Genomic DNA, 27,024 nt, shown 5'->3' on the forward strand with positions numbered 1-27,024 from the left:
TCATCCATGAACAGCATACCTTTTCTTCTTTCCAAAGTGTAAACAGGGTTAAGAGGTCCATGTCCATCTTCACGGCGCAAAGTTTGGGGAGTGTAGCGGGGATTTCGACATAAACAATTTATGGGCATGTTAATGGGTGAGTCTGTGTGATCGTTGATTTCATTGGTATCTTGTTATTTATTGCATGGGAGGATTCTAACCACAGGCTACACAGAATGTAGTTGAGAAGAATATTGAAGAGAGATTATATCATCACTATACAAATTGGTTGGAAGCTAGAACAGCTCCTCTGATGAATTTAAAATACGACGAAATTAATTATTCTAAATTATAATGTGAACAATGTAATTCAGATCCTGAAGAAGATAGTGTTAGGAATGTTGCACAGACAAAGAAAAAGTTAGCCAATAACACCATATACTAAATGTCTTTACTTAGACATGGATTTTTGGATACACAACACCTCGGTCATTCTGGGTTGGCTCAATTTGTGCACAAAGGCTTGTTTTAAAAAATAATGAAACTATGTGTATAACTTTGTGCATAAATAATGATGCGTTTTCATGTGATTGTGTATTGTTTTATATTTAATTTTTAGCTATTTAATTATACGTGAATGTTTCATTGTTTATACACAAAAATTATAAATATAATACTACTTTTTAAAAAAGCGTGTGAACTCAAATTTTAATAGGGATTCGTGGGAACTAGAGAAGTAAAAGTGGGTTCGTTTATGTATGCTCACAAATTTATTCACTGACCATGACTGTAATGGACACACTTACGGATAATATGCATTGAAGTGGATATACACTTGTACAACCCAAACATTGAACATAGAAAATTCCTGTCAATATACCATATTAAATAGAATTTAATGTATATTTTCTAACCATTCATATTATTTTTTGCAATTGAATATTTTTTCTACTTTGACAAATTATACTTTCACACTTAGAATTTACAAAATTACATGTAAGTGATACAATAAATATTATTAAATCATTATTATACATGTTAATTGGTCAAAAATCCTCTTACCATAAACTCTCAAAGACAATTATGACAAGCAAATAGCGACCAATAAATAACGATTAGTATAAGAGTGACTAAGCAAACACTTCAAGGATTAAGGTTCTAGATAGCCTTACAACAAGATATTGAGGCCACGAATGCCAAGACCTTAACAATAATTTAATGTTAATGAAATATTTCCTATCTTTAAAGAATTATTAATCTCTTAAAAACCAGCAACGGCTGATAGAATGCGGTTATACCACGTACTTTGTTTGGAAGTCATTACTCCGTTATTTGTCATGGGCCGACATGTGCAACCCGCAGACACACAGTCCAGGCTAGGTTCCTGCATATGTGCAACAACAATGTGTGGTGTCAAGCCTTTTGTCTAGCAGCCCAACAGGGGAGAACGGGCCAAAGGATACAACAGCCTAGCTTTCAGAAAATTCTACAGGGTTCCAGTAAGTGGAGCCAAGGGAGTCGAAAGTGTGTGACAACCACTCGTGTATGAAGTTCTTATCCTTATCACCTTGAGCAGTCAGTCAAGGGTGGGCTGAGCTCTAGGAAGGAAAAACCATTTAATGTTAAGTAGAATTTTTAGGTATTGGAGAGTTGAGTAGTTCACTTTATGTCTATATAAAGGCCTCTTTGTACAACATTTTATTCAAGCAATCTTCAAAATTCTTACTATGATAGAGTTCAAGAGAGGAAAAAAAACACACTCAAACAAAAGCAATCAGCTAGCATGTAGTCCAATCTCAGAGATCGACTAAACCCAACAAAGGGGCTTCAAAAACCTGTTCACCAAACAAATGATCTTCCAACAAACAAAGCTTTCAAATTAATTTCAAGACAGTCCTCAAAAACAAATAAAAACAGCAGCCACAAGATTCAAGGGAAGATGCAAATAGAGTCCGCAATCATAGGCTTCAACGCACCCTTTCAATTTTTGTTTAATTCGTCAATCCTCCACTATTATGAATACATTAAAGGCTTGCAAGCTGAGCCCAAGTCCAATTTACATTACCAAAAGTTCAATGGGCTTAACGAGAATGTAGCCCAACTTGTCTCACTTAAAAATAAAAAAAGCCCATTTTTGTATGAATACCTCATTTGAAAATCTCAAAAGCCAATATGAACAGAATCAGTTTGTTGCACACCGGTTTTAGGTTATTTCGAACAACCGCAAAATGCAAATAAAGGAAAATTTCAAATATGGTGTTAAACTTAAAACAGTGGGAAACAAACAAGAAGAAAGCATCTTACGTTAATGGCACAGTCAAGGGAAATTCCGCACATTTTGAACGTGGAATCCACAAGTCGCAATGTCAAGTAAGCCCATGCTTATTTAGTGTGGGAGAGAAAAAGTCAAGGTTAAGCAAAAGGGCAGGGCCATTTCGGGGTGATGTGGTTCTTGGGGTAGCCAAAGAAAAAAATAAAAAATGGTTTGACTGAAAACTGCATGTAAACTTGGGAAGCTACGTCAGTTGCATTGATTTTCTCAATTTGAATTGGACCAAATAAAACTATTGGCGTTGGCTTTTGTATTCAAGCAATAAATATAGTTTAATGATCTATTATATAAATTGAGATATGAGATAACAAGAGCATCAACATAGGAGATAAATATTATCTAAGAAAAGAGAAGAAGATGTGTTACAAGGTGAAGTGTTCGACGTGCGGGAAGACGGGGTGGGGTGGTTGCGGAAATCATCTGCCGTCTGTTTACAAGAACATCCCCGAAGGCCAACGCTGTCTCTGTCGAGCATGGCCCGGCGTCAATCTTGATGCTCAACCCACTGGGGCTCACCCTCAACCCTCTTCTTCTTGCACTATTCTCTGATCACTTGTGCTATCATTTGTAGTTTATAGTTTTCGTCCAACTTATTGTTGGCCATGTTTATGGGAATAATTGTGCGCAAGTTGTAAGTTGTGAAATTGAATATGAAATTGGAGAAATCCCTAGAATAACTAATCGGGTTTGATGAGTTTGCGTCTAGGCCCAAACCGAATCAATCAGGCGTCATCTTCTTGTTTGTCTGTTTAAGTGTTATCCCACGCGAAAACCTCACTTTCCTTGAGTTTCAGGATTGACAAGTGAACAGATTATACAGAGAGTTGGTGAATAGCAACAGCCTCGTCTTCTCAATAACTTCTGCTAAACATTCATCGCTGACGACATAAAAAATCGTGTCAATTCAGTGTAATATACATTATGTATTTTGCTGTGACAGTTAAATTTTAAATTTATTTAGAATAAAATGAAAATAGGGTGAAAAAAAGTTAAAAAAAAAAAAAAGACTCGGTTTAGTTTGCTTATTACTAGACACGTTAATTGGATTGGGTTAAATAAAGACTCGATTTGAAACCCAAAAATAAGACTCGGTTTAGTATTGTAAAGTGTTAAGCCTAATCCATAGGCCTTTTAAATCGGTTTGTGAGCTTAGGTGTTAAGTTGATGGGCTGACTCAACCTGTTATTGTTTAAATTTTAAAAAAATAAAAAAAATTAATAATAGTTGGCTTTGACAATAAGCAGAAGTCAACTGCCTTCTACAGTTTTGCCTATTGTAGAAGCCCGTTGGCTTTTGTAGCAGGCAAAAGCTTTTGTCACAAGCAAAGACAATTCTTTTATTTATTTAATATTATTTCCTTTTATATAAATAACTCGAATATTCTTTATTTTTTAATTTTATTTATAAATCTCTCAATTTCATTTTTATTATATTTTTAATTTCATTTTTTTCATCAACTCTCTTTAAAAAAATTTCTGAATTCACAAACAATAATGTTTTGTGTTTATAATTTTATTTTTATTTCAATTTTATCATTAAAAAATAATTAAAATAAAATATTATCCATCGCAATGATTATAAATAAAATGTTTAGGATACTATCTTCGGTTTTAATAATTTAAAAAATAATTTATATTAAAATTTTTTAATTAATTTTTTTAAATTTATTTAAATGAGTTAGCTTAGCCCTAAAAAATTTCATGTGCGGGCTTAAAGCTTGATCCAATGGACCGAATTGGAGCTAGCCAGTCCATAGACACCTTTATTTTTAATTAATTTGATAAGGTTTCTTATCTGGACAAATGAACTTACTAATATAATTGAACAATTAAATTATATTTAAATATTTTTAAATATATAATGTGAACAAAAGATTGAATTATTTTAAATTAAAAATAAAATAATATTTAATTATATAATATATTATATATTCAATTATATAATATTATAATACATATATAAAACATTGGTCCGTAATTTAGTATCTACAGTTAACTTCACAGGCTCTAAATTACGTGTCCCAATTTAATTGAGTCCCTAGTAACTCTTTCTGATTGTGTTCTACCCTTTTAAAAATCTTGCTAGGCATCCGCCCTTCTTGGAACTCTCGTACTTTTTTCTGGTATATTATTTCTAGCCCCTGTTGACCGAACTATTTGGCTGCATCCAACTTTAGACTGCTGATTTGGCATCTTGCTTTGAAAGACATGAGCTCGACCTGCACGGTGGGCAAAAAGGCCTCCGTCAATTGCAAATTAACAATTCTTAGAAGGCGCTTTCCAAAGTAAGTGTGGTACACGTTCAATTTCGGTGGCTGATTTGACATCTTGATCACTCCAACGCAAGCTTCATGTGCAGGAACGACAAAATAATCTAGGCCATTTACACAAGCTCTTATGAGCATTGAGATGACAGAAGATAAAGATCTGGCTCTAGTTCTGATCACGGTTCATAAATCGATGATTTCGGTTTGAAATTATTAGTTTATGATTCGAAAAAATAAAGGTCTTAAACTAAATCGTAATAAAACGGTTTATAACTGATCCGAAACTGACGGTTTCGATTCATAACCTCGATTTGAAACCGATGGTTCCGATTCATGACCTTGATTCAAAACCAACATTGAACAATCAATTCTAATACATAATCTTGATTTAATTTTTAAATTATTAATTACAATAATTGAAAATTAAAAGAAAGACTTTGACTTAATTTTTCAATTAAGCTTCCTACATATCTTCTTGGGGTTTAGAAGAATCAAAGTCTACGTAGTTCTCTTACCTTTGCATATCCAATAGCCGATAATACCTCCTTACCTTATCATTCACCTCCGCTATCTTGACTATTATTTCTCGTCATCGAACTATCCGTAGTTAAATTAAGCGATTCTTCATTGAAGTCCACTTTTATATCTTGTTGGCGTAATTCGGCTCTTGAACTATCCACTTTTATATAATAAATAAATTTAATTATATAAATAAATTATATGATTAATTATGAAATATAATAAAAAATAATAAATAAAATTAATTATAGGAATAAATTCTATAATTAATTATAAATTGTATAATAAAAATAGAAATTAAAATTAATAAAAAATAAAGAAAGAATATAATTAAATTTGAGAGAATTTGATTGAAAGATTAAAAAATATTAAAAATTAAAATGATGAGAATGAGAGTAAATGACAAAGTTTGAAGAATTTAGTGTGGGAGAGTTGAGAGATTGAATGGATATATATAGGAAAAATTAAAAAAAAAAAAGAATTTTAAAAAGGGGGGTGAAACGAAATTTAGAAAATATGTAGGGGACCTCCCTTGCAAAAGATTTTGAAATATGCAGGGGAGGGGAACCGTTGATTCCTTTTTGTTAAAATTTAAAAAAATAAAAAAATTCAAAAAAATAAAATAAAATTACCGGTTTAGAAGATGTAAACCTTTGGTTCATAAACCGGATTGAACAGACGGTTTTACGGTTTAAAATTATATAAACCGGAATCAAACCGTCAAAATTTGGTTTCGATTCTACTTTAATTCGATTCTAATTTCGATTTTATCTGGACCGATTTCAGTTCGATTCACGGGTCAAACCGACCTGTGGCTAAGTCTACCTGGGTCCACCTCTTAATCCCACCCACTTAAAAACACTTTCTGATAGAAATTAAAAAAATTTACTCTCTCATGGATTAAACCTTAACGTTTAAAATGTAATATTTCTATTTTTTTTTATATATTCAAAAACCTATAATTTAATCCTTATAATTTTAAAAACCCTAATTGTAAACCTAAATAATTATAACTTATTCATTGTTTCAAAGGATTCATTGTGATCACATACAATGATTTTACTAAATGGTATAAAGATTTCATCAATACTTGTTGAAATCAAGAAAACAATCAAAGTGGATTGTTGACATGGAGTCATTATCTCCCACAACCTACTAATTGTCAAGTCTAATTTTGATGAAATCACAAGGAAAAAAGAAGACACTAGAGATGTTATAGATGAGAGATGGCATGAGTAGGTAAACATATGGTAACTCAATGGTGATAATTATGGTGATGGATAAAAGAGTAATATTAATACAAGTTTGATATTTATAAGAGTGGTATCATAATTTTGTTAATTTAAAATAATATAATAATTTAAATAATTAAATAATTACGAATAATATAATAATTTAGTTTTATTATTTTATTTCAAAACATTTTTTATTAATAAAATATGATTTTAAGTGAGAATGATTTGTCATAAAAGGAAAAAGAAAGTAATTTGGCCTGTCACTTCTCACCATAAAAGAAAAAAAAGCACTCTGAATTAATTGTCTTATTGAGGAAATGATGGATGAGAGAGAACAAGGCAAATATTGAGAGACCGGAGTGTGGTGTGGGCTTTCCCTTGAGACAAATCACATGCACACGACACGTCTGTTAGCTTATCTCGTCTGTAGATTGACGTGGAGTTGCCAGCCAACTTCATGCATTGGATGTTCATCGCCAACTTTCGCGTGTCCCTTTAAAAATGAATATTCACGTCCACACACACACACACATATATATATATACACATGCCTATGTAAGTAGTTCATATCTTTTTTGTACATGCATATTCGCAATTTATTTGGGTTTCAAGAGGCTAATCTGAGCAAGACCAAGAGCAATTACAATGATTTCAAGTTGTAATTTGTTTCAATCTTTACGAATCGCTTGTGCTTTTTCCAAGGTTTGTAAGATTCCTTTTGAAACATCAGTGTTATGTAAAACGTTGATTGTTTCGTGTATTTTTTAGGTTTTACCTTTGTTTCTTGTTATGAAATTGGAGTTTATTAGGTTATAAATGTCCCTAAAATGAATTGTATTTCATCATATAGCCCTTCAAAAATTTTACACTTTTGAATCGGAAGACTTAACTACGAACTTATGGCAGTGAGCTCATCCATTTTTGCATATTCGCAGTTAGGGACTTACTGCAGTTTTACATCTCAATCTGCGTCTTCTCTGCAGCAAGTGTTCGAACAATCTGCTTACAGGTAACTGCCTATTTGTTGACTGATTTCTAAATAAACTCTTGTAGCAGTAGTATCTGTTGGTAAAAATATTCTGTTGTACTGTTGTAAATCAACACTCTGCCTGAACCAATTAAGATGGAAGTTCAAAGATACAAGAAAATCTACTAATTATGAGGGTTTGTTATGTGATTTTATACATTCCAGCCTTATTTATAATTAGAATTGTAGATAAACAATTAAAGATGATGCAAAAACGAGTAATTGTATCCTAAGCATAATGTGAATTGTTTATTAGGATGATCCAGAAATGAAAAACCAAATTCCTTGTAAATTGTGTAGTTGGTTTGCTCTCTTCCCCACTCTATTTTCCTTGTGCTTTCAACTTCTGTTTTTCAGTGTTGATGAGTGCGTTGATATGGATTGGGATAATCTCGGATTCGGTCTTGTGCCAACTGACTACATGTACTCCATGAAATGTTCTGATTACCGCAATTTTGAACAAGGACAGCTTAGTCGCTATGGAAAGATTGAGCTGAGCCCTTCAGCAGGAGTCTTAAATTATGGGCAGGCAAGCTGCTGTTTTATTTATTTATTCACGTTTGAAGTTTATTGCATACTTAATTACCACTTCCTAATGTTGAATGATTCAAAATACATTTCCATCATGTAACGGTTTGGAATTTAGATTTTTACTTGATCAGCATGGGTAATTTAGTATCTGAATCCTGATAGCCAGTCTTGAGAGTGTTTTTACATGATATTGGTTGTTCTTTTTCCTCCAACTATGCTTGGGTAATACAAAATCCTGATGTGGTTGCTGATCACTATCTGTAGGGACTGTTTGAAGGTTTGAAAGCATACAGAAAGGAAGATGGACAACTTATGCTCTTTCGTCCGGATCAAAATGCCATTCGCATGGACATTGGTGCTAAAAGAATGTGCATGCCTAGTCCCTCCATCTATCAATTCATTGATGCAGTGAAACAAACTGCTCTTGCCAATAAGCGTTGGGTAATTAACTTTTTCTTCTTCGGTTTATTGTACACCAGAATATCTGTTTCTTCTTTTCGCTTATAAACTATAATTAAGCAGGTTCCACCTCCTGGAAAAGGGTCTTTATACATTAGGCCTTTGCTCATGGGAAGTGGTGCTATATTGGGTTTGGCTCCGGCACCTGAATACACATTTCTTGTATTTGCTTCTCCTGTGGGCAATTATTACAAGGTGGGTTTATTTTCACATTGAGCATTGCTTCAGTTTTGACCATGAAAAAAGAGAGCTCAAATTATTCTTGTTCTTTATTTAGGAGGGTGTGGCTCCTTTGAACTTGTATGTGGAGGATGAATTTCATCGCGCCACACTTGGTGGAGCTGGAGGTGTCAAAACCATATCTAATTACGCCCCAGTAAGTTCCTCCTCTCATACTGCTGGTGGAAAAGCTGATATTGCTACAACAAATCCATGTTCGTCCTTGGATACGGGGCTGTTTTGGCATCAAATCAAACTTAAATGGAATTCAAGTTTCCTTGTATCTCTTTTTCTATTTTCTTCTTGTTCTATTACAACTTTTCTATCATCTGTAGGCTCTGAAAGCACTAAGCAGAGCAAAAAACAGAGGATTTTCTGACGTTTTGTACCTTGACTCGGTGAAAAAGAAAAATTTGGAGGAAGTCTCGTCCTGTAATATTTTCGTTGTGAAGGTAATTTTCTGAACTATTACACTAGAACTTATGGATAATGGTAGCATTAAATTTGAAGTGAATTTTAAATGACCAGAGAGGCACGACCAGCAAGAATATGAATTTTGAAATGGGTAAGCCTATTACAGATTGATAACCTTCAAATATTTAGGAATTGAATCAACAACCAAAGCTTTATTGATCATATTGTAATGCTTGATGGATTTCACTTACTATTTTCTGGTTTGCTCCGTATAAAGCTTTACTTTCCACTGTGTCTTTAAAAATTGGCTGACCGTAGATCTAAAACAATGTCTTCAATTCTACCAGGGCAACGTTATATCAACTCCTGCTACAACTGGGACTATTCTTGAAGGGATTACCCGCAAAAGCATCATTGAGATTGCCCAAGATTACGGTTTCCAGGTGATTCTTTCTTAACCTCTAGACCACTAAAAATTAACCCAATACCCTGAATCAAGCTTCGGATAAATTACAGTCTGATTTACTTCTAGCTTTTTTGTTAAACATAGAAAGCCTGCACAATTTCAATGATGCTATACCCACCTTCAAATTTGGGTTTGCACATTAATTCAGATATCTCTTCTTATTCTTTCTGCTATGCACATACATTCTGTAATATTTCCCAAACTTTGTTAGGTTGAGGAGCGAGCAATTCCAGTTGATGAGTTACTAGATGCGGATGAAGTATTCTGCACAGGAACTGCTGTGGTTGTTGCTCCTGTAGGCAGCATTACCTACCGGGGCAAAAGGTAAGTAAATATTTTTAGAGACAATTTTTCTCCTGTCACCACAAGAATCAGATATATATAGCCTCTTAAGAACAAATCATTTTACCATATTATAAAATTTTAGTAGTTTGGCACCACAGTCACTTGTATTAACACATACTAATTTCATATTATTCAGAACTGAATATAACACAGGTGCTAGGTCTGTGTGGGAGGAACTTCAGTCAACTCTTGTTGGAATTCAGATGGGCATAATTGAGGATAAGAAGGGATGGACTGTAGAGATTCATTAAGACCAACACTTGTATCATCTCCTTTTGTATCTGTAAAAACATTCTCCCATTTGCCCTGTAAATAAAATATGTGTAGTGTTGAAATAATTCCTCTGTTCTTGACAACCATAGTGTCAGATTTTATATCAGGGCTTGCTTTAATTTTCTTTTAAAAAACTTCAACCCACCATAAAAAAGAGGATACAAGTATAGCATTACATCACAGAATGCTATGTGAATGGCAAAAGAAACGTGGCATTCTTAGAATTGAATTGAGTGGCCTTGTTTCTGTCTAATTAACTAAAGAATTTACTTAACACATAAGTGTTAAACTGGCCGGGGTAGCTTAACTGATAAGAGTTGTGAAATCCTCTTGTAAAACCCATTAGAATTCAAAGGTCCAAGACTTGTTGGCATCATGCCCCAATATAAGGCGAGCCAGTCCACTCAATTGCAAAATCTTATCATCAATACCACCATATTAATTAATCTATCACCAACATACAATCACCTTATTTCACTTGAAATACTTGTTTCAATTAAACTGATAAGCTATGTATTGTCATCTCTTAATTTGTTTATTCTTTTATTCCGATAACTTTCATATTCAATCATATAATGATATGTCATTTTTACTACTTTTCTCTATTAATTTGGATTCAATACTTTCATACGTCAATCAAGCACATACTTGAATAAGATAATGTATATAGATATAAAACCAAATGAACCAAGATATTTACTTGGACCAAATTGGAGTATAGATTCAAAGCATAATGTTTAATTAAGTCGGTGGATGCATGCACATGGTATCCCTGCATTAAATTGGAATTGGATTATGTAGAATCAGACGTAATGTTACAGCTAAAATTTTGACCACACAAACTGAGAGTAAAATTCTCATCAAAGTTCTCTTCAATGCATATTGTTCTTCATTGTTTCTTTAGTGGACTTGTCAAAGCCATCAATCGCAAGTCTTTTTCTCGTTGTTCTCTTGGAGGGGAAAATTAATTGTTTTTGTCCTTGGTTAAGGGATTGAAGACTCTACATATCAGCCACATGCAGCTAGCATCAACATCCTGGCTTTTCTTCAATGTAGTTCTAATTTTTGAGTCGACTTTAAGCACCAACTGTCACCAAAAATGGCTGGTCTCTTCAAGTATGCCCACATTACCCAACAATTATTAGCATCTTTTTGCTCTTTTATTCTTTTCCTAATCCACTTTTTAAGCGAATTAGGTGCATGTATGGAAATGACCATCCCTTCCTTTTCGGCAATAATAATATTCTCAACTTAATTTGTTCGATGAACTTTTTTTTTGGTCAGTCATTATTGGATGGATTTAGCCAATTCATTCTGTGCAAATTATATGAAAAGAACGACTGTAAAAAACCATGATAAAATTAATGAGAAGTTCTAAAGTTAGCATTAAATAAATAATGAGGAAATTAAAGTGTGAATTCATGTTATAACAGGTAAGATACGAAATCTGATGAAGTTGCATGGAGATTGTACAGCTTGTGTTCAATCTGTCTGCGCAATATCAGCAATAATAATATTAAAAAAGGTTTTACTTTTTGTTACTCTCAAATAGGGGAAAGATAATATCGCCTGGAGAAGGAAGTTGGTTTGAGCTGTATTGGGGAACAAAATTGTCAAAAAAAAAAACAACAAACTTTGAATTTTCAAACGTGTAGGTCCAATCAAACTTGGAAATATATGTGAGAAAGAAAGAGGCTCCAGGCAGTCGTGACCAACTAAATTGACTTTGTCGTCCGATGGAAGTAAATGCTTGTCTTTTCTTTTCTTGTTAATATAAGATATACATAATATATAATAAGTTATAACTAGCCCTAGCAATCGCGAGGCATTTACAATCAATATATCAGATTATTCAAAAGTTTAATTTTAATATAATTTATGAAAATTTTAAATCCAAATACTTTTAAGACTATTTAGAGATTTTATGCACTACCCACATTCAATAGGTTTGTTGCCTGTATGTAAACAATGTTTGTCACCACTCACCAGGCACTATTTGAAGCAAGAAGCTAGCTAATTGGGCTAGAGCTATAAACTGAAGACACCATCTGGAAAATATTGACACATTTGTCTTTCCTCGGAGTTGCCTTTTGTCTGGAGTACTCGTGAATTCACTGATTATTAGGATGATGCATACAAACCCACTTTCAGACAAACAACATTGCAACACCATTGCCAAGTTTATTCCTCAACTTTTGTTGGTCATTTGGTCGCCTACCAACGGAGATTTCCCCATAATTTCCCACATTCTTCAGTATTTAAATATGCGTTGTCCTTGTTAGTTCTTCTAGAAATCTGCTAGTTTAATCTTACTTGCTACCATCCACATATAGATTTGACCTTTGTTCTCAGTTTCAACACTATTAATAATATTTCACCCATTTCTGTTGAATGCAAATTGAAGAGCTCCCCGTGCTATTACTGAACCTTTTTTCACAGACACAATATGAAAATTCTATCGTGCTTAAACATAAAATATATTATCCATGAACGAAAATTTTCGTTGCTTATCTTTCTATGGTACCCTCTAAGTTAAATTCCTATGTGTTGGATAGAGTGAAAAGTGTTTTATGAGGATGAAGTCATAATCCAATAAGAGCTAATGCGATGATTATATAATAATAATAATTTTAGATGCCAAAACACCACATCACTTTTACATTGATTTTCTTCATATGACTATCATGATGTTAGATAAATCAAAAATATGATTTTTAATATATCATTGATAAAATTTGAATTCATATTTTTATATTTAGATTTTTCTCTCATTTGTGATTCAAATTACATTTCAAAATGTCTGTACATTGATTTTAACCGCGCACTAACACGTTAACATCATACATTGAATAATGCGATGCTTTGATATGGAAATATATGTCCCAGTATGATTAGGGTCATTGGAGAGTTAAAGTTCCGAGAAAAACAGCAGCCATTAATAAATAAATTGATTCTTGACCAAGAAAGACAAGTAGAAGAACCCTAATTTCTGTTCTGGCATTTTCAATTTTCTCGAATTTTCTACGGAGATGATCAGAGACTTCTTTTAGCCATACTTTTAAAATTTCTATTGTCTTTTTGGCACAAAACCATGCTTATCCTCTTCCCCCTTTTATAATTATATATACTCCTCTCTCTCTCTGTCTCTCTCTCATAATTCTTCTTATCAAATAACAAATACCAATAGTGGAGAGAGAAACTAGCTAGCATCAAAGCTCAAAGTAAAACAGAAAAGTATGGGAAGAGCTCCTTGCTGTGACAAAGCAAACGTGAAGAAAGGTCCCTGGTCACCTGAAGAAGATGCCAAGCTTAAATCATACATCGAGCAGCATGGGACTGGTGGTAACTGGATCGCTTTGCCGCAAAAAATCGGTACTACAATCAATCAAACCTTACCCTTTTTCACTTTCTTTATGTATATAGTTTGAATCAGCAGTTCAAACTGTGTGAATTGTTAATATACATATTATTACTCTAAGGTTTCTTTTGTATCAGGTCTCAAGAGATGTGGTAAGAGCTGCCGCCTAAGATGGTTAAATTATCTTCGACCCAATCTCAAGCATGGAGGATTCTCAGAAGAAGAAGACAACATAATCTGTGACCTCTATATCAGTATCGGCAGCAGGTATTAATTTGGTCCTTCAATTACTTACACATACAATAATTTATATCTCAAAAGCTTAACCTCTATTTGCATCAGTATCTGCAGCAGGTATTAGTTTGGTTAAGAGTAAAAGGATCCACTTAAATTTCTATCAATACTAAGAATTTATCGGCTGATTACTGATTAGAACATTATTTGCAAGATTAGGTGGTCAATTATTGCAGCACATTTACCGGGGAGGACTGACAACGATATAAAAAACTACTGGAATACTAGACTGAAGAAAAAGCTTCTTGGGAAGCACTGCAAAGAACAGCAGGCTCGTAGAGGTTGCAGCTTTAAGCAAGAGGTGAAGAGAGGGGATGGATATCCCATTTCCATGGCTCCTAATAACAATAATAACGAGAGCCCTTACTGGCCAGAGCTACCCGTGCTTTCACCAATACCTTTCTCAAACGAAGAAAACCGCTTTAACGACCATGCAGCTATCAGAAAGTTTCTTATCAAGCTTGGAGGAAGATTCTCTGGAGATGATGACCATGTACGCGAAGGGACAAGTCCTCAGTTTCCAGTTGACATGTTTTCAAATCTACAATTTTATAAGCAGTCCCTCAACATACCCTTTTCTTCTTCAGTGGATGCCTCAAACAACTCACCATATGTGCAAAATCTTTACAATATAGATGGGACTGATTCGACAGCGCTACAATGTCAAAACAACAATTTGCAAGCGGGGCTTGGAGAAATGGTATACAACAACCCAAAAAGGTTAGATGGCTTGGAGTTCTTTCACGGGGACGAAATGATGATGAATGATAAAATTGACATGGCTTCTCGTGAAACCGTTGGATGGGGCGATATGAGCTATCTGGTTTCTCCTCTTGTTGATCCAAATTATGAAGATATGCAACAAGGGATGCCACAACAATACGCGTTCAACGACCTGAGGTATCCTGGAACGCAGTAGAACATATGTAAATGGATAGTTTCAACTTGTAGCAATCAATAGGAAGAGTGGTGCTGGAATCTCAGAGGAAACCCTAATAAACTTATTCAATGATATGCTTGCTTTTTCATATGTTTAATCCATTGATATTAATGACTGTATTTTATCTAACTAGCTTGTGCGTTCATGGCCTTTTTTTCACTTTATTTTTCAGACTAAATTCCTTATGAAGATGGAGAATCAAGGAGTTGGGAGCTTCAAGTTTATACATGTATACAGTACCAGTTTGGTGCAGATTTTTGGTTTATCTCAACCTTCTTGACTATGTGTTGTTTCCATTAATTGGGCTAGTGGAGATGATCGACTCAAGAAAAAATTAATGCATAAATGGTATGTGAAATGTGTCCATTTTACCCACTTATATATGCAAAGTATTTCATATGTTTTCATATAACGTGTTTGTAAGTTAAGAGTTTTATTTTAAAATATCGTTAGAAGAGATTTAAATATTTGTATTTTTATACTTGGAATATTTTTCATTGCTAATCAAACGATACTTTGATGGCAAACGGTTTTCCTTATTAGGAACTAGGGAAACTAAGAATTTACAACTTTGGGTGTAATAGTCTTTAGTCTCTCCCTTAGCTGCATTCCTAGCTAGTAAAGGTGTATATTGTAGTATTACTCTCCAAATGAGCAGAAAAATCAAACCTCCGAATGTTTATCCTAGTCATCGGCATCATTTTCAAGATTGCATTTCCTTGCTGGACTTGATTTCAACAAGGGCTCGGTATTGCATCCAATTTAATCCCCTTAAAGACTCCAAGACTATTAGGATGGATTGATTATCTAGGAAGACTGCAAATTCAAACAGTACTCGTCGTCAAGCAGTGCACTGTAGGCCTTCGTCCTCGATCATCTGCTTCATTCAAACCTAGCCTTTTATAAATTCTAAATTTGTGCCTAACAATCTTGACCTAGAGAACAAATCGTCTGCTAATTTATTGAGTAGAAAATCTATACCTACTTATATATATTTATATTTTTATATTTCATCAATAGCCAGTATCTTTCATCTATAATTCAACCCTATATATTATGGTAGGTATCACTTTATTATTTATTATTAGTTGTTTCTTTTTCCTTCAAAGCACACCCTGAGCCTGCGTAATACATACATTATATATATATATATATATGTCCTGCCACTTGATAATCTAACCAATCCTCAAAATGTGACTTTGGTTAACCTTTATAGGTATTTTAGACTATTTTCAAATCAATTTCACTTATTTAAATCCAAATGCTCTTAATTACAAAGGAAAATAAGCACGAACAGTTGTGCAATACTCTTCACCTGGGTTTAAACTTCTATCATGTTTGTAAAGTTTTGATTTACTCGTTACAGTGATTATAGATTCGATTTTTGTGTCCTGAAATTTATCTATCTAACCAATCTAGATGGAATTCCCCATTTATTAAAAAAAAACCTCCGCAATAATTTAGGTTAGAAACTTGCTAGAAAAAATGTGGCTCTAAGAATTATTTTTCATGTAGAGATATTGAGAATAACAATGGGAAAAAAAAAAACCCAGGAAAAATAGCAACAAAGGAAGAACTGAGAATATGAAAAAAATACCTCAAGAATTTTAGTTCAGCAATGATTCAACAATACAATAAAAATTATCTCAAAACAACAATGTTTTCAGAACAAAGATGCCCTAATCTTTGATATCAAACAATTTCACTGTATGTTTTTGCATGGAAAACAATTTTAATAATCTGAATGATCAAAACTACAATGTTTTACAATTGAATCAGAAATTGGAATTGTAAAACTTGAATTAAAAGTGTTGTAGTGAGATGATGGCCTTGCACCAAAAACAGGTTAAATAGATAATTGATAGAGACCATCTCTAAGTGTTCCTGGGAGAAGAATGGTCTTGAAATTTTTGTCTTTCACAAGAGAACCTTCATAGTTAAATTATATCACAACATTGTTATCCAAAGTCAATTAAGAAATGCTGAGTAGGTTTTAGTCATATATCAAATCCGACTCGCTCTAAAAAGGAACTTTCCATAAAGGCACAACTTGCATTTTTGCGAGTCATACCAAGCTTGCGGGTTATATGGATCATGTGAGGGTTTTAAGATCTAACCCACAGACTTACCCGTTAAAGACTCACAGAGACACGATTTAAGAGACTTTGGACCGTACTCCAAGCCTTGTTATGTAGCAAATCAACATAATAGATCATATCGAATTTAGTTTGACATAACCCTAGGTTGTGTTTACCTTGGAGTAGTCTAAATTATTAAGTTGTAGAGCTTTATTCACGTATAAAATGAGAAGACCTTTTTTTTTTTTTTCTTTTGTTTCCTTTTAAGTGTTTTGGAAGGTAAAAAAGATGTTCGTTTAGTTGACTAAAAATGAGGTTCTAATTGATTACAGTTGTATAATGATTATAATTTAAACTGACGTCTTTCTCTTGAAAATGCAAGCCATTGTCACCATCTCTTAGAATTGGTTAACATTAATCCTGAAACAGCTGGTTTGTGTTTTTGTCAAGCTCCCACTTTGCCAACTTCTGAAACAAACAAAACATCAAGTCAATACTCCTACAACTCACCACCAGTTGCCACCACCTTGTTATTTTCTCTGTAGAAAGCATGCAAGAATAAGCTATAGATCTGTTTTCTCTTTTCCCAATAAATACTTATGTGTGAAACTCATTTGGATTCTCTTCCATCTAATTTGACCTAATGTTTTTTGTAAGATAGTCATAACTTGCTTCTGCATATTAATTATACATAAAGAACAATGTTTCTTCTATTAATGTAGAACAATTTTTCATCTTATATAATATTTTCTCACTCAAAATTAAACTCTTTTTAACGCACAAAAACATGTTGCTGTTCTTGCCACTCTATCACGTTATGCAAATTGATCTTAGCAACCAAATTGTCACTGATGCAGACAAAGACACTCAAACTTAACTGAAATACTCAACAGCTAATCGAGCCTATGAAAAGTAAGTAATATTTTGTGAGGAATATGCCCGAGGAAGAAGAAGCCTTACGGAAAAGAACAAAATTTCAAAAATTTTGACTTTATCAGCTGCCCACAGTGACTCACCAAAACCAACCATCCGCAATTGAGGCCTATCGCAGGGAGCCGCCTCATTCATGACAACAACCAAACGACGACTTCGTTAAAATTTTTAATTATTATAATTATTCTAATTTGGTTATTATATATATATTTTTTATAATGACACTCACTCACTCACTAACATGATCAATTCTCTTGAATTTTTTTATCTTACTGCAGCCTTGTCTTTATTTTATTATTAACATTTGGATAAAATGTACAAATTAGTTCAGATCCCATCAACCTAACTGTGTTGTCGAATTTTGATGGCATGTGGTCCTTGTGGAAAGAGGATTGGCTATATGCCTATATATGTTGCCATTCGTGATTTAATATTAAGAAATGTTATGTATATGTTTTTAATATATAATTTAGGTATATATATAATATATTATGATATGATTGAATATTATTTTATCTATAATTCAAAATAACTCAATTATATGATGATACATCATCTGTATACTTAAATTATATATTAAAAATATTTATACATCATTTTATTATTTAATATTATGCTTGTAATAATGTGATTCATTTGGCTAATTACATGATCGATCGCTTTCAATATCAGGTGTATCCCAACACCCACAATGACTCAATTAGACTTTTATGACTTCTTATAAAAGCCCTTGAATTCAGTAGCCTAAACTATCAATTTTTGTGTCTTTAAGTTTTGTTCTTTATAGAAAGACTTAATAAGTTTTGTAATTAAATCGATCAGGCTAAATCTTGAATCTAATAATCAAATTTCACAATCATTGTATTAAATAGATCTAAAATTTTGTCTTGATATATCATACTTAAGTTTCTCTTTTTTTTATTATTCAAACTATTTTTTAAAATTATTAGTGTCAAGTTTATTTACGCATATTTTTCACTCCAATCGAGAGGTATTTCTTTTGCATGTTACCAGTGGTGATTTAATGCAAGTTTTAATGGCACTGTAGTGAATTTTATCTCATCCCAAGCTGTCGAAGTGGCCAGAAATGCAGAATAATTCATTTCAGTTCAATTTTTGCTGCCGTACATCCTTGCTGTGATTCTCAAAAGTTCCGTTGATAATTGTTGTTATGCATTTTATGAACCCTACTCTTGTCCGGAAAACTTCTGCTAATTAGAACTACAATTTTACAGAGTTCATTTAGTCAATAATACAAGTTCATTCTCCAATGTGAAAAGCTTCGTAAAATCTCTAGAGTTCTTTTTTCTGTTCACCTCTTCTTGTTCCCAGTTCGACTACATAGTAAAACAGAGTTTCCTCTTACCATTTCCTCACTCATATATAATGGAAATCTGGGTATAAAAATAAATATACATGTCAGATGAGGAGCCTAATTTGTACCTGGTGTTGATTTCTGTACATTGCCTTCATACAAATATATTCTGCCGATAATAATTCTTCAAAACACTTTGTACATACAAGGACCTGATTGCAGATCTTTTAAATGAATGGTCTAGTTCTAGTTTCACGTCCCACTGGATCCTCTTTTAGAATATCAATGAACAAACCAAAAATCATCTAAGAGGATATTTCATTCCCTGAAAAATAAAAGCCATAGACAGCCAATCATTTACTATTTTGATTCTAGATTATTATATCTTTTATCGAGATCAAGTCTAACCTGGCCTCAGTGTGGCCTCTGAATCCGCAATGCTTTCCTGGTACTCACTATGATTTGTATGTACATCTTTACATGAGTTTTCATCCTGATTTATCCGTGCAGCTTTACCTGAGTTCTGAGTTAACCGAAATTGGGAATAGGCAGATCGTAATTGTTCGTAAATCTCTTCCATCCTCCCAGCCTGTTGATCTCGTCTATCCATGTCCATGAGTACCTGTGAAAGACTAAGTCATCAAACTTGGCACACACAAAAGAGAAAGTGCGAACGAGAGAGAGAAGCATTTCTGATAAGTACCTGAGCTGAAAGCTTGTTAAACGTTGGAGAAAAACGCTGGCCACAATACGCATTAAATAGAAGAGTTCCAATAATCAGTGGAATGGTGAAACCAGATGCAACTGATGACCGTTTAATCCCAAAGACCCCAAGAGCTATAATTTGGGTCAACACCAATGCGAAGATTGTTGCTTTGTGAACAATAGGCCAATACTGCCCCCCACTATCATAATTTGTTATATATACGTTCATAATCTGAAAGATACATTTTAAAATTGACAAAATAAAAACAAAAATCTTCATAAAAACAAAAAACCATGATAACATTCAGTCGAAACCCATCAATTGTTTTAAGCAGTGACCTCAGAGGTAAATGCACAGGGGACAAAAATTATTAAAGCTCTATAGACTATTTGAAGACTCTTCTTGAACACACAGAGACAGATTATATTAACAAAGAAGCATTGATTGGAAATACACACCTGGTTTCGATATACGAGGTAAGCAAGTAAAAAGTATATCAGCAAGAAGGGCAATATTAAGGGTGCCAGAATCGAACAGACAAAGCCAATGAGTCCAAATAGAAGGACTCTTGGAACTTCTGTATGATATGGGAAGGAATAAGCGCCATCAGGTGGATCTTCTTTAATTAGGAATATAAATTTTTTCAAAATGTTGAACAAAAGAAGAAGAGGTTGCATAATTTCCACAGACAAACTTGCCCACCCCGATGTTAAAACATAAGTCATGAAGAAGGTAGCCTGCAAATATTCATACACCAATGTCATAATTAGAAATAATTTTGACATTTGACAGCTATGTGGCACAAAACAAAGGAAATACAAGTCTTCTGTGTTATGATAATTCTAAGGTAAAAATCGGTTTAAAAAACCCCAACAATTTCTAGAAGTCCTGTTGCAATGATCAATTATGAGTTACCCAAAACAAGTACTAAGCTCACTAAGACTATGCAGGACTCTACATATTAGAATAAATTAAATATATAATGAAAATATTCAAGTAAGAACCATGGCTGCAGTACCTGGATTGGCACAGCCTCAGCAAGTTGTTTGGGTATGTCTTTTACACTTGAAAAAACACTCAGTTGCCCAATAATGGACCCAGATAAGACATTAACAAAGAAAACATTCCAAATTGTGAAGTACAGAACTTTGATGCATGTACTCAATTTCCTCCCACTGTGTGAGACAGATCCCTCAATGGTTGAGAATAGCATCATTGTTGGTGGAACAGCATACATGAATAGAATCAAAACAACACTTGGAAGATAACCAGTTATCACCTGTGTCACAAATTTCCTGCATATAGCACAAGGTAAGTTCAGAAGCCCTGTGTCATACACCATATCCTCTCAGCTAAACTACCTCTATGTTTTCTCTAGAAAGTCTGACCAGTTGAAAAAACAAAAAAAGAGAAAGAGAGCAAAGAACCCCTGATTTTCAATAGTGCTTCACATTTCAGTTAGCGTAATGTCACCAACAATATATTCTTAGATACTTGTTTTCTTCCGTGATCATTGTTTTCATTCAGAAAATAATGAACAAAGGAAAACTCGAGTCTAAAAGGTTCCGACTGCAAGAGTCAGCAGCACTATGTCAGCACTAGTTATAGAAATTATTGATAAGGTGAATACATGTAAAAGAGCATTCATGTTGTATTGTATTGATCATTGAAACAAAGCAAAACCAGACACATGAACCTACATGACTGAAATTAGCCAAACAGTTCCTACTCAAATACAAGACTCGTGTTTTTATTTCTGCATATACTATTAGTTACACTAGGTCGAGAATTCTAGAGTACTCAAAATCATAATACCTCTAACATAAAGTACTCCACTGCGAAAATCTTAGTCTAGTATTTCTGAGCTGGATGGCATTATGTGTTTCCCTTCTTCCATCCATCCACAGCACATTTAGGTTTCTATCCGCTAAAACAGAAACTAACATATTCATGTCACACTAATATAATTTAATTAAACTAACATATGGAGTCAGATAGTAAAATCAATATAATTTTTCTTATGAAGTTTTGTTGCTCTATACATGACCAATAATTTAGATATTAGATTGCTGAAACTCAAGGTTAAGTTCTTTAAGTGCAGCATGTTTAACTTTGACAATTCAGGTCAAGTTCATAAGGGCAGCATGTTTAACTTTGATACTTCTTAATCATATGCAACTGCATCAGATAAGACATGACCAGAACACATTTTACAGGATGGCCAATAAAATACACATAACACTTACACAATTTTACTTACAATTTTAAAAGTCCTCGCAGAAATGGAAGTGCATGCGATAGCTGATCAAGTTGAGTCAAGCCTTGCACAAATGTCACAGGAATAAGAAACACAAACATAAACACAATAGCAGCCAGAAGTGTTGCTATTTTGCGAATCCAAAGTTGTCTATATGGTATGCACAGGTTTGACCAAAAAACATCGCGTGGTTCAGGAGCCATTTCTGTCACCCATAACATGGGATTTGCTGATTGAAGAACCTCTGAAGCAATAATGGTGTCATAGCGAGTCTTGAAGAAAACAAAGGCAGTTGCATACTCCTGTTGGAAGACCAAAATAAGTTACACCAGTGTTGTCTTTTTCACCTAAGTCTGCTATCTCACAAACATCTTTACCCAGATAATAAAAAATCAAACCACCAAAAAAACAAAACAAAATAAAGAAAAATCAAATAATCAAAAGAATGATCATACCTGTAAAAAAGCATGAACATTATCTATTAGAATTATAATTATATCTCAAGATTACGATAATAATTTAATTGAATTAATAATTGAAGGTTAAAATAATAACTGAATAATTAAATAATTAAATATTAAGATAATAATTAAAAAATTGAAGATTCAGATGATTATAACAATAAAAGTAGGCAGGAGTGAAGTAGGGAAGAGAAAGAATATTGTCTTTTAGGTTTTGGACAGCATTTGGCCAATTGAGAGGTTATGAACTTAGGAGGAGTTGACAAGCAGTTTGTTGATTGTGTGTAGAAATGGGAGAATTTAGGGTTGATTTGTGCAGATTCCTATCACTGTCCTTTCATTTCCTATCGCTATCGTTTCATAATTTTAAGTATTTGCCACTCCAACAAGCCAAACAATATAACTGTCATGATACCTGTTTATATTGGATGTTACATATCTATGACCACAAAAGCTGCTACCCTCTGACTTGGAGAGAACACTGGGATCCGTTGATATAAGTCATAACAAATAGCAAGCGAAATGCTAAGGACACGTAAGAACATTTCTTGTTAACTAATAGTAAAAAACGTTGTTAGCTTCGGGGGAATAAACCAATTTGAAAAATATTTCAAATACAAGTTCAATATATTTCAGCCTTTTTGAACCACAAAGTAGTACTGTTGCTTTTGTAATTCTTAATCATCACTAGAAAAGCATAAGTTTTGATTCATAAACTGAATCAAGAACAATACACCACCCCACATGACTTGGGGAGACAACACTCCAAGAAAGGCATAATGTTAGATTACAAATATCAATTTTGGACACTTCCTAAAAGATTAAGGTTTTAGATTATAGTTACAAGTATCAAATCCTATATGAATAAGAGTTATTCTGTTTAAATACTTAAAAACTCTATAGATATGAGGTTGCATTTGATCCACATGCAAATCATTCAATTAACATCAGCAATGCACATCTCAGAGAATGCTAGAATTTAAATATTATTCTTACGCCATTTCCAGCTTAATCTTTTGGGATTATAATTGTTCAACGTTTAACAAATACAACATCGAAGACATCACGACATGAGTATTCAACCCAAACATGCCGGATTTCTTACCTTCTCCATAGATGACTCCAGAACATCAAATTCAACGTGCCCCTTAACACTCTCTGTTTCATTAGAAAGAATCGTAAAAGGATTTGAAGCTACACCACAAAGATGGCGTGGGAATGAATTCTGGTTAGAGTTGTGCTGAGAGGTAACATGCTTAAACACATTGCACATCACCTCTGCTTCATTCTGCAAACAAAGCATTGTCAGAGAAAAAATAGAAAATGTCACCGCCACACCCCGCATCACCCAAAAAGAAAAAAACAAGAAACTCAAATATTTCACCATCAGAAATCTTAAGGAGATGCACACCATTAGTTTTTGAACTGTGCTAGACCGATACACCATTTGATGTGACAAGTAGGTTGATGCATAATAATTCATGAAGTAGTCCTTCACCATGTCACTATAAGATTGTTCTGGAGACCAGGGAATGGCACGAACAAGAAGTGTAAAGTGACTTGGATTCAGAATAGGTCGGGTGATGTATGCCAACCTCATTTTAGAGATGCTTTTGTATTCCTAAGGGAAAGCAGGAATGATTATAAAGTGGTTGAAACATATATTAAGTAGGTACTAGCCAGAAAAATCATCAAATGGAAAAAATCTAAGATCCTTTAAATAAAGAATACAAGTACTGGTTCTACATTCTTACAAAGTATAGGAGAAAACAAGTTGAGCAAGATATAATATATAATGCAAGACAATGTGCCCAGAGCCTGAAAAAAAAAACAACCAATGAGTAAGCACTTTCATCTTATGAAGTTTACTAGAAAAATCACGATGGTCTATTGACATCAACAGAGTAGCAGGATTCAACATCATTTTTCTACATATCATTTGTTTTCTCCACAGTCTCCTATAGCACATAAATGGGGGGGAAGAGAAATTCTACAGAAATCCATGGTGAAAAAAGAGAAACGCTAGTTCTATAATTTCATTTTGAATCATTGTAAACATCACTATGTTATTATCTAGAGAATCATTCAATATAAGAATTGAATAACAAGTGTTTCAATAAAGTAGATTAGTAAAGGAAAATTTAAAGCATACCATCCCGAACCTTCTTGGACATTTGCAATTGTGAATACCTCCAGTGATTCTGAAGATATATTCGTATGGATCATCTCTTTCCCATAATAATTCACCGGAAGCACTAGAAAAATGCAAATCACGGCAGCTATGCAGAAAACTCGTATGCTGTTTAGGAGAAAAATAGCAGTAACAATTAGAAAACCACAACGAACGACAGTGGAAACTGACTTTAAAAGCATGGAATCGAGTCTGTAAGTCAAAATGAAACAAACCTAACATTAGGTTCTATAGCGGTTCTAAAGTTTGTATTTACAATAGGAAACTTCTAGGCCAGAGATGCAATATATAAGCAGAATTATAAAAATTCAGTCGGAAGGTAAATTAGAGGTACACAGGTGTACAGAACAGCGAATGAGAGATTTGGGGCAAAAAATTCAACACAAAGACTACATTATCTTGTCAGCTAAATTCGTCAAAAGAAGACATATCATGAACAAATGACAAAATTAATCACTGAAAACTCAAAAAATTTCAGTGTTTTCAAATTTTTGGACAGGATCAATTCACCTGAAAACAAGTATTCTGATAAAAACTACAGCATCCACGCCACCAAGCTCCAATAATTCTGCTTCAGTTGTTTCCCATGCCTTCAATATCCAACTAGGGGAGGGTACAAATCTCTCCAAGCTGAAAGCATCATTACGTCTTTCACACGTTGAAGCAAGCTTTCTACCGAAATACACACTAACATTGCTTGGTTGTTTCCTCAATATAGAGTACAGCGACAACAGCGATACAGTTATGGCTATATTAATTCCAGCAGAAGTTAGAAGAGCAGAAAGATTCATCTTCTTCCCCTCTATCTGAAGCCTTTGTAAATCTAAGTAATCAAAACATCATTATAACATCATTGTCTCCTAAATTTGTATCTCGGTTTGTTTTAAACTGCAATAAAACATAATTCTGTATAATCCCAGAAATACAACATGCAATTCCTTCCTATTCAAAGAAAAATTCATGTTTTTTGCGCAATGTTTTCAGCTTATTCCAAACAGAGTAAAAAATAACTAAAAAAAATCAAATATATGCAGTATTAAGTCAATAGGATAATCCAAAAAACAGAGGACAAAAACACATAAATGTTGATTTAACAAAACTGAATTCAAGAAAGAAGCGTAAGAATGCATAAAACGATAAAGATCAACAACAAACCTGAAAATTTTCAGAGGCACTAACAATCACAAAAAACAATCTAAATTCAGAGATATTGAAGTCAAACGATACATTGAATACCGAATCCAGGACAATTTAAATCCCATGGTCACGCTTTGCTTGCACTTTACAGGAAGAAATAGCGTTGATTTGAAACGAGAGGAGTTGAACGAAAACCTAGAATTCAAACAAATATTGGTGAAATTTGGGAATAACTTTGAAGTTATATGGTCGTTAAAATCGTTATTATAAAGCAACATGCATTTTGTTTTTCATACAAAGATACGGGGGAGTTGGAGAATGCCACGTTGATTGTTCATCTATTTGATTTGAGATTTGCGGGAACTTAGGAATTGCCACGTGGAAGACAACGGTAGAATATTCCAGTTGAGTCAGATTCTGATGAATGGATCCGCCTACTTGTTTAAACTAGAAACTGCCATTTGGTACACTCATCAGCCACGTGTCACATTTATATTTTGAGTAGTGACGCGTGTGCGTGTGACTGAATTAAAATTTTATTTTATTTTTCAACTCATCACCGTTATTTTCGATTCTACCATATTTGACAATACTACATCATTTATCTCTAATTACTATAATATATTCTGTAAAACTCATATTATGACTATTTTAGCCCTACACATACTATTATGGAAACAATAATGTCATCATTCTAAATTAAAATTACCACAAACACCACACCATAACTAGCCTCCATCACTCATTGGTTTCCTCCTCTCCGACGATTTTATCCTTTGATTATCTATAGTTACCTCTCAATTGAGATTAATTTTGTCGAGATAAAAAGATGAGATCGAGACAAGAAGAGAACAACATGTATGCACTACCTTCAAGATAAGAGATGAGATTGAGATTGATTTTGTCGATTTCTATCAAGATGAAAAGATGAGATGAAGATTAATTTTGTCTCCAAATTGATTGGCCCTTCATGACATTGCTCCTATGACATCGATCAAAAGTGGGTGAATAAACCTTAGCTATCATCATTAGATTCTTCAATTTAGCCTCTATCTTTTTATTTATTACAATTTTTCCCTAACCATTCCCTTCTAATCCCACTTTTGATTTTTTGTAGTTTTCTCTTATTACTACACTTTTCTTTTAGTTTAACATAGAAGACATAGATAATATGATACCAAATTTACCGTTATTATTGATTTTATCCTCATAATTTATACTAGTGTATCATAGTACTTAATCTTTCTTGAGTTGATGGACTGTGCGAGTTTAATGCCTGCAACCAACAT

At 33.5% G+C, this 27,024-nt stretch overlaps 3 protein-coding genes across 5 annotated transcripts; 2 read left to right on the forward strand and 1 right to left on the reverse strand.

Moving 5' to 3' along the window:
• The first annotated feature begins 6,873 nt into the window (after positions 1–6,873).
• LOC123202748 (branched-chain-amino-acid aminotransferase 2, chloroplastic-like) lies at positions 6,874–10,130 on the forward strand. 2 transcript variants are annotated; one of them, XM_044618850.1, is made up of 10 exons: positions 6,874–7,033; positions 7,267–7,340; positions 7,716–7,887; positions 8,154–8,330; positions 8,412–8,543; positions 8,626–8,724; positions 8,903–9,019; positions 9,329–9,424; positions 9,659–9,771; positions 9,929–10,130. In XM_044618850.1, exons 1-10 carry the CDS (start codon positions 6,977–6,979, stop codon positions 10,041–10,043), a joined length of 1,152 nt encoding a protein of 383 aa, XP_044474785.1. In that variant the 5' UTR covers positions 6,874–6,976; the 3' UTR covers positions 10,044–10,130. The 2 variants fall into 2 exon arrangements, with proteins under 2 accessions (XP_044474785.1, XP_044474787.1); XM_044618852.1 differs by having other exon boundaries at positions 9,946–10,130.
• Positions 10,131–13,081: 2,951 nt separating this feature from the next.
• LOC123203643 (transcription factor RAX3-like) lies at positions 13,082–15,104 on the forward strand. Of its 2 annotated transcripts, XM_044620087.1 has the most exons (4): positions 13,083–13,437; positions 13,561–13,690; positions 13,877–14,617; positions 14,830–15,104. In XM_044620087.1, exons 1-4 carry the CDS (start codon positions 13,302–13,304, stop codon positions 14,843–14,845), a joined length of 1,023 nt encoding a protein of 340 aa, XP_044476022.1. In that variant the 5' UTR covers positions 13,083–13,301; the 3' UTR covers positions 14,846–15,104. The 2 variants fall into 2 exon arrangements, with proteins under 2 accessions (XP_044476021.1, XP_044476022.1); XM_044620086.1 differs by lacking the exon at positions 14,830–15,104 and having other exon boundaries at positions 13,082–13,437; positions 13,877–14,636.
• Positions 15,105–18,864: 3,760 nt separating this feature from the next.
• LOC123203390 (CSC1-like protein RXW8) lies at positions 18,865–25,946 on the reverse strand. Its single transcript, XM_044619746.1, has 12 exons — positions 25,754–25,946; positions 25,109–25,421; positions 24,560–24,706; positions 24,162–24,225; positions 23,819–24,028; positions 23,513–23,695; positions 21,950–22,248; positions 20,708–20,984; positions 20,148–20,426; positions 19,687–19,920; positions 19,392–19,605; positions 18,865–19,308 (listed from the first exon to the last, which is right to left on the reverse strand). The coding sequence occupies exons 2-12, from the start codon at positions 25,387–25,389 to the stop codon at positions 19,289–19,291; spliced, it is 2,208 nt and encodes a 735-aa protein (XP_044475681.1). The 5' UTR covers positions 25,390–25,421; positions 25,754–25,946; the 3' UTR covers positions 18,865–19,288.
• Between the last annotated feature and the right edge of the window lie 1,078 nt (positions 25,947–27,024).

This window comes from Mangifera indica, chromosome 19 (genome assembly GCF_011075055.1).
Source record: "Mangifera indica cultivar Alphonso chromosome 19, CATAS_Mindica_2.1, whole genome shotgun sequence".
Classification (NCBI taxonomy): Eukaryota; Viridiplantae; Streptophyta; class Magnoliopsida; order Sapindales; family Anacardiaceae; genus Mangifera; species Mangifera indica.

What these genes read in the sequence shown, in the direction of transcription:
- LOC123202748 (XM_044618850.1), top strand. Translation starts at nt 6,977, where the DNA reads ATGATTTCAAGTTGTAATTTGTTTCAATCTTTACGAATCGCTTGTGCT. An exon ending in GAGTCTTAAATTATGGGCAG is followed by an intron (nt 7,888 to 8,153) that starts GCAAGCTGCTGT and finishes CACTATCTGTAG; the next exon opens with GGACTGTTTGAAGGTTTGAA. An exon ending in GTAATATTTTCGTTGTGAAG is followed by an intron (nt 9,020 to 9,328) that starts GTAATTTTCTGA and finishes CAATTCTACCAG; the next exon opens with GGCAACGTTATATCAACTCC.
- LOC123203390 (XM_044619746.1), bottom strand. Translation starts at nt 25,389, where the DNA reads ATGAATCTTTCTGCTCTTCTAACTTCTGCTGGAATTAATATAGCCATA. An exon ending in GCACAGTTCAAAAACTAATG is followed by an intron (nt 23,696 to 23,818) that starts GTGTGCATCTCC and finishes CTTTGTTTGCAG; the next exon opens with AATGAAGCAGAGGTGATGTG. An exon ending in CTGCGAGGACTTTTAAAATT is followed by an intron (nt 20,985 to 21,949) that starts GTAAGTAAAATT and finishes TGCTATATGCAG; the next exon opens with GAAATTTGTGACACAGGTGA.
- LOC123203643 (XM_044620086.1), top strand. Translation starts at nt 13,302, where the DNA reads ATGGGAAGAGCTCCTTGCTGTGACAAAGCAAACGTGAAGAAAGGTCCC. An exon ending in CGCTTTGCCGCAAAAAATCG is followed by an intron (nt 13,438 to 13,560) that starts GTACTACAATCA and finishes CTTTTGTATCAG; the next exon opens with GTCTCAAGAGATGTGGTAAG. An exon ending in TATATCAGTATCGGCAGCAG is followed by an intron (nt 13,691 to 13,876) that starts GTATTAATTTGG and finishes TTGCAAGATTAG; the next exon opens with GTGGTCAATTATTGCAGCAC.